The 7,077-nt window shown below is 53.4% G+C and overlaps 2 protein-coding genes across 2 annotated transcripts in view; one reads left to right on the forward strand and one right to left on the reverse strand.

Annotated features, from left to right (window-relative positions):
• LOC104165783 (chromosome unknown open reading frame, human C15orf43) overlaps positions 1-2,481 on the forward strand; it is a gene marked incomplete at its 5' end in the record, with an annotated part of 2,744 nt that extends 263 nt beyond the window's left edge. The window contains 4 exons of the mRNA XM_009705522.1: positions 1,243-1,304; positions 1,817-1,905; positions 2,011-2,099; positions 2,336-2,481. Of these exons, the coding sequence (XP_009703824.1) occupies positions 1,243-1,304; positions 1,817-1,905; positions 2,011-2,099; positions 2,336-2,481 (386 nt within the window). The remainder of the gene's footprint in view (positions 1-1,242; positions 1,305-1,816; positions 1,906-2,010; positions 2,100-2,335) is intronic.
• Positions 2,482-3,931: 1,450 nt separating this feature from the next.
• On the reverse strand, positions 3,932-7,053 carry RPS17 (ribosomal protein S17; the record flags this gene model as incomplete). The annotated part of the gene is made up of 4 exons (XM_009705523.1): positions 3,932-4,056; positions 4,594-4,659; positions 6,411-6,516; positions 6,893-7,053. Coding segments are annotated over 4 exons (414 nt in total), but the record flags the coding sequence as incomplete, so codon positions are not given.
• Between the last annotated feature and the right edge of the window lie 24 nt (positions 7,054-7,077).

A 7,077-nucleotide genomic window follows, 5' to 3' on the forward strand; every position in this document is an offset into this window, starting at 1 on the left:
GAATGGCCTTCTGCTGGGAGCGATTCTTCCTCCCTGAAGGCAGAGGATGCTCCATCTGTTATATTCTGTATCTAGAATCATAGAATCACAGAATGGTTTTGGATCGGAAGGGACCTTAAAGCTCATCTTGTTCCAACCCCTCTGCCATGGGCAAGGACCTCCTTCCACCAGACCTGGTTGCTCAAAGCCCCATCCAACCTGGCCTTGAACACTTCCAGGGATGGGGCATCCACAGCTTCTCTGGGCAACCTGTGCCACTGCCTCGCCACCCTCACAGTAAAGAATTTCTTCCTAATATCTAATCTAAATCTACCCTCTTTCAGTTTAAAATGGTAATCCCTCATCCTACCACTACACTCCTTGATAGAGAGTCCCACCCCAGCTTTCTTGCAGGCCCCTTTAGGTACTGGAAGGCTGCTCTAAGGTCTCCCCAGAGCCTTCTCTTCTCCGGGATGAACAGCCCCAACTCTCTCAGTCTGTCCTCACAGGAGAGGTGCTCCAGCCCTCGGATCATTTGCGTGGACTTGCTCCAACAGGTCCATGTCCTTCTTGTGTTGGGGACCCCAGAGCTGAAGGCAGTACTGCAGGGGGGGTCTCACCAGAGCGGAGCAGAGGGGGAGAATCACCTCCTTTGGTCTGCTGCTCACACTGCTGTTGATGCAACCCAGGATACGATTGGCTTTCTGGGCTGCGAGTGTGCATTGCCACGTCATATTCAGTTTTTCATCCACCAATAGCTCCAAGTCCTTCTCCTCAGGGCTGCTCTCAGCCCACTCATCATCCAGCCTGTATTTGTGCTTGTGATTGCCCGACCCATGCACAGGACCTTGCACTTGGCCTTGTTGAACTTCAGGAGATTCGCACAGGCCCACCTCTCAAGCCTGTCCAGGTCCCTCTGGATGGCATCCCTTCCCTCCAGCGTGTCGACTGCACCACACCGCTTGGTGTTGTTGGCAAACTTGCTGAGGGTGCGCTCCATCCCACCATCCATGTCCCTGATAAAGATGTTAAATAATACTAGTCCAAATATGGACCCCTGAGGGATACCACCCATCACTGATCTCCACCCGGCCATCGAGTCATTATATTGCATTAGTGAGCAGCACCGTGCAGTGAGCTCCTGCCAGGGCTCCGAGTGCTTTCGCTAGCACCTGTGAGAGGCAGGGCTTGCACAGACAGCAACTGCTGCACAGTCTCGTTATTTGAAGCTCTCACAGTCATTTATTTTTTTGTTCATGGCAGAAATCAGGAGGAAAATTGGTAGTTTTATTTGGGAGCAGATGGATGATTCAGTTGCAGAACAGGTAAGATAAGAAATTTATGCTACAGGAGGTGTAGCTGAAAAAAATATTGGTTGTATGAACTTCAGGGAGCCCGGTTTTCAACCCAGACCCTCATCCCAAATAAGCGATCAAATCTTGCTTGCTGCGCTGTGTGTGTCCCTCTCAGCGTGACATCCCAGGGGGGACAGCACCGGATTGAGCATGGGATGCGCAGGAGTGATTTTCTCCCTCACCCAGACAGATGTCCAGTCTGCCCGGCACATCCTTCCGGGGATGCTGATTGCCGAGGTCTGAGCGCAGCCCTTTTGTGTGGCATCTTCCATCCCCATGTAGCTCCGAGACACTGCCCGCTCTCTTCTTAAAGCAACTTCTCAGTACATTTGAAGTGAACACATGATTAGATTTAAAATTTTATTCTAAATTATGCTTGAAATCACAAGTCCTAAAAATACCACTCTCTTGGACCATGTCTCTAGTGTTTTGCGGGGTACCCAGGACACAATTTTAACTCTACTCTGTACTGATGCTCGCAGCCCAGTGAAAATCTGACAGATGAACCGGAGGCAGTGAGAAAAGACTGTGAGAAAGAAGCAGAGGAGGATGTGCTAGACCTGGCTGAAAGGTATTTTCCTGCCTTCAGTGGCAGGATTTCAACACGTTCCCCAAATTTCAAGAGATCCCCAACCCACAGGAAGTAACACACAGATTTTTTTCCCCAATACAGCAGTGAAGAAGAAACAGGCTCCAGAGCACATGGCCATGGGGAATTTCCATACCGGGCCCTCCAGGAATATCCGATGAATAACATGGTGACAGGTAATGTTCGGCATTGGTAGATTTTTAAGGAGTGGAAAATATGCCTGAAAATGATTGTGGATGAAGCAGGGACCCCCGTGTGCCCCTCACTTCTTCCCGGTACTTATAGCAGTGGGAATGCTGAGGGTGTGACTGGCATCGCTCCCTTCCCCTCCACGCTCTGCATTTTCCATTGTCCTTGTTTTGTCTGAGGAGAGGGCAGCTCCCCTGGTGAGACCTGCGCTTTCCCTTCGTAGGCTATGCCTCTGCTCGCGACATGAAGAAGTATGTCGGAGAGCTCCGCGATTTCATTCCCGGGACCTCGGGCTACACGGTATATTGGATTCAGAATGAAATTAACATTTACTCTGACATGAAGACTAGAATGAAGAGAAAATTCTAAGTAACAGGTGGCTGTTTGCATCAAAAACTTGAGTAAGAGCTGCCAGAGAGCTATCAGTCGTGTCTGGAAATCTGATCCCTTAGTTAGGATGCTGGGATGCCTCCTTGCTTGCTCTCTTCTGCAGACTGATGGTTATTTTACCCGTCAGTCTGTGTTCTTCCCCGTATTTTAGTTAAATAGCAAAGAGATTGGTGGTATCGAGCTGCGAATTCTGAGTTAAATCTCCGTGGTACACATGGGATTTATAAATTATCCCTGCTTGGCTTATCCTGACTGCAGCTCAGCACATTTAAGGTATATTTAAATACCTGGCTACATTTACTGTAAACATTTTCTTGTTTAAATTTTAAATTTAAAACAAATTTCACAGCTAACTTAAATATAGACATTTCTCCCAAAATCACAAATCCTTTGTGTTTTTATTCGTACCAGGGGTTTTAAGATGTGGCTGTGAACAGTAGTTTTCCTTGGAGGGACACACTGAGGTCTCCTCACAGAGAGAAATCGCCCCATTGCACAGCTGCACCCACCCATGGTACACGCTCACCAGTGGGACCCAGTGCCATCACAGGGCTGGCAGGACAGGCAGGGGATGGCCTAGGATCTCCTGGGCACATGGGGAGCTCCGTGGGTGTGCAGAGGTTTTGAGTGCAGGGCCCCAGACTTCCTCAAAGCAAAACCCACGTTGTGCTGGAGCCAGTCATACAAGACAGGGAGAGAAAACCCAGGCACCCTTGCCCAGCCGGGGTGCCCAGGAGCGGTGCCCTGCCCACAGGTCATGGTGCTGGATGATGCCAACAAGCCAAGGTGGAGACCTGTAGGTCTCCTCTGCCTCCAAGCAGAGCCTCTGCATAGCAGGACAAGAGTTTCAGGGGGCGAACCCCAAAACTCTTCCATACCTGTTGCACTCTGGGGAAATTGCTGGATGGAGCATCTTGCTGGGAGGACAGCACAAGCCTCACCAGGGCCCATCTCCACAGGGAAGCATCCACCCCCAGACACAGCGCACTGCTCAGCCCAGTTCATTCCCCTCATACAAAGAAAACCATCAACAAGACTTTTCATTTAAGCACTTAAAGTGACCAATGTGGTTATAAAAAGCAACTTTTATTCTAGCACAGCATGACCCCCAAGCTGTCCACTCAAAGGAGGCAAAGGCAAACCCGGGAGGCGCGGAGGGCAAGGAGCTCTGGCAAGCTCTGTCGAGCCATTTCAGTCGTCCTCTCCCACCACCCTGGCAGCAGGAGAGCCTGTAAAGTAACAGCTTTGCACCTCACATCCCAAACAGCCAGGAAAGAACCCCAAAAGATGCCAGCAAACATGAAGGCATTGAGTCCTCCTCACCCTCTGAAGCCTCGGACACCTGTATTTGGGATGTGACACCCTGAGGAAACAGCCCTCCCTCCTCATCCCTCGGGACGCAGGCTTCCAAAGACCAGGCAGGCTGAGATGGTTTCCCCATATTTATTGGAAAAGTGACATACAGCGACCGACTCAGAGTGCTCCTCGGGGCGTTTTGAAGTTCATCCCCACCGTGGGCTGTGTCACCTGCAGGTTGGACAGGCTGCCAAAGTCCTGGAAAACAGCACAGGATTGGGATCAGTCACACCACCCTGCCCACCATCTGTGCCTGACCCTGCCAAGGGCGGAGGCAGATTCCTCCTGCAAGGAGCAGGAAGCGTGAACACACTGTGGTGGCACAAAGGGTGGATTCGCATCTCCAGAAAGAAGGGGAGACGTCCACCCCGCTCCGGAGGTTAGCTCATTGGTGAAGGGAATCTGGTCTTTTTATGGGCAAACCCATGTTCACCTCCACCCAGTGAGAGCTGATGAAGACGCCCTTGGGTGCTGGAGGAGGAGGGGAGGGCAAGGAGCATGCCCACCCTGCTAGCGGGGTCCCGGGCAAAGCCACCACGCCTCTCCCCTCCCAAGAGCCGTATGGGAGTTAATCTGCCTGCAGGTCCCAGGGCGAGGGACCCCTGCCACGTGCCCAGAGAGTTGAAGCCTTCAGCCAACGCCATCAAGCACCTCAGGGCAGTGGGAGCGCTGCTGGCGACATGCCACCACACTGGCATGGTTACCCTGGGCAGGGGGATAGCTGCGGCTACTCACCAGGAGCTTCAGCATTTCCTTGGTGTCTGGGTCCACTTCGATGATCTCCTGGTCGAGGGCAGAGACCTGGGGATGGAGGACAGACACACAGTTTGACGAGGCCCCACAGCCATGTCCAGGCTGCCCCTGGGGTGTCCCACACACTCACTCCAGTCCTATCCCACCACAAACAAGATCTCGCTGCCTGTCACGGGGAATGGCTCCAGCAACAGAGTGAGCCAGGAGGACCCTGATGGAGTCCAGCTCTCCTGCCAAAACACCACAAGAGGCCACCTGGCAGCAGAAAGACCCCACACAGGGAGACAAGCGTTTTTTACAGCAAGTCTTTGGAAACCCGAGGACTAACCAGCTCCACGCCAAGGCTGCTGAGAAGAGTCGGGGTCGGGTCCACAACTGCACCAGTCCCGGTGGTCACCACCGACACTTGCGCTTCTCCTGTGACATCAGTCTCCAAGGCCAGAGCCCAACCACCGTGGTACCAGACATCAATGCCGAGTGACCGCCTCCGCTGTCCCACCCCCAGCACCTGAGGTCTCCTGCTCTTTAATCCCAGAGTAATCTCCTCCAACCCCCTCCGGACCCCAAACTTTGATCTCCATGGGCTTCCTTCCCCAAGAGCCTACGTCACACCAGTATTTTTGGAAGAAACCACAAATAATGCAGGCTCAGCTAACGTTGCTACAGCACAGATGCTCCCTTCCCTGCTCGGGGTCCTGCCAGGGGTGACCTCTCCCACCAGCACCACCTCATCCTGCCATTGAGACTTGGCTGGAAGGTCACTATGTAAAACACAGTCGCCCTAGCTGGCTCCTCCAAGCCTCCGACACCAGCTGTGCCGGTCAGCACTGTGCTGACACCTAAAATCCGGAGCGTTGAAGCATCTGTGAGAGGAGCTGCACAGAGCTGCCGGTGTTTCACACATCATTTCCAGCTGTCAGGAGCGAGGGAGTCAAACCGAGCCCTGCTCTCTTGGGGAGAGCTGTGTCACCTCACCCTGGGCTACAAAACCAGGAAGGTAAAGCAGGAACAGTACTCCCAAGGCGTATCTCCAAGTGGGGGGGGAACAGCACCAGCCCGCCTTACCACACTGCCACGGTGCCCATGGCATCCTACCAACGTACCTGTTCCTCCCAGATCATCACCGAAATCACCTTCCATGTAACCACACCGCAGCATCGACAATTTGGAAGAGCCGAGGTAACAGAATTAAGCGTTTCTGTGCAGCACAGAAACTAGCGGCTCTACCATAAGCCAATCAGGGAGATCTGGAAGAGGGGTGAGATGCACCATGTCTGGAGGCTACAGGGTTTGGGAGTAACGGGACTGAACCCACTGAACACAGGAAACGCTTCTGGAGCTCCTCTCCCGGCACTATCAACAACCGGGTCACAGGTGAGTCCTCAACTCCTCGCAAATGCAGGTTTAAGGGGAGAGGGAGTTTCAGCAGTTCCCTCTCTTCAGCGACATCTGCTGTACAGCAGGTTTTAACTCACTCTGAAATATTCTCCTGCATTCCATCAAGTTATCTTTTTCCTCATTTTAAGTTAGGAAAATTGAGGATGGCTATCATCTGCCAACCGGCAGCAGAGTCAAAACGCAAGAAGTCAACTGCCCTTCCCACCCCAGGCAGCAGTTTTGGAGGGAGTGCCCCGATACGAGGCCAGAATCTTCCTCAGCCCTCCCTGACCCAAACCTTTCTCAGCTCCTCGTGGCTGAGGTTCTGTTTTGAAGAGATTTGGGGCCACTAATGGAGAAGACAACTCGATGCAGTACGGACAGATGCCGAAGCGGGCACTCGAGCGCAGCCAGAGCCTCACCTCAGGGACATAGTTGTCCCTCCTCTCCCTCTCCTCCTCCTGCAGTTTGATGGAGATGCCTCGGACAGGTCCCCTCTGAATACGCTTCATCAGGTGGGTGACATACCTGTGGGGGACAAAGGACCATCCAGGGGTTCTCCACGCTCCCAGAACCCGTATTTCCCTTCTCCACCCTCGCGTTCCCAAAACCATGGCAGGCTGCGGAGACGGAACGCCTGCCGGCAACCCTGGCATTGTCCCACCACCTCCAGAGAACATCCGGGATGGAGAAGTGTCCGACAGCAACAGGGCTTGGGAGGGAGGGGATGGACCCCCCCAAACACGGGAAAGCTTTCGGCACTCGTCTCCCTGCACTATCAATGACCAGGCCACGGGTGAGACCACGATCACTTTCGAATGCAGGTTCCGGCCGGAATTCCCACCCGTGTACAAACACCACGCACCGAAACACGTGGCTCTTCCCCCCAGACGCCCCCCCTCACCCTGCGATCTTATTCCGTAGCTTCTTGCTGGGGATGATGGCGATCTCCTCGCACACCCGCTTGTTGGTGTGGAAGTCGTTCCCCAGGCGGGTGTAGTACTTCTCGATGATCACCCGGGCGGCCTTCTTCACCGTCTTCGTGCGGACGCGTCCCTGGGCGGGTTGGAGGCGAAGGAAACACCGGTC

Source organism: Cariama cristata, unplaced genomic scaffold (assembly GCF_000690535.1).
Source record: "Cariama cristata isolate BGI_N322 unplaced genomic scaffold, ASM69053v1 scaffold3008, whole genome shotgun sequence".
NCBI lineage: Eukaryota > Metazoa > Chordata > Aves > Cariamiformes > Cariamidae > Cariama > Cariama cristata.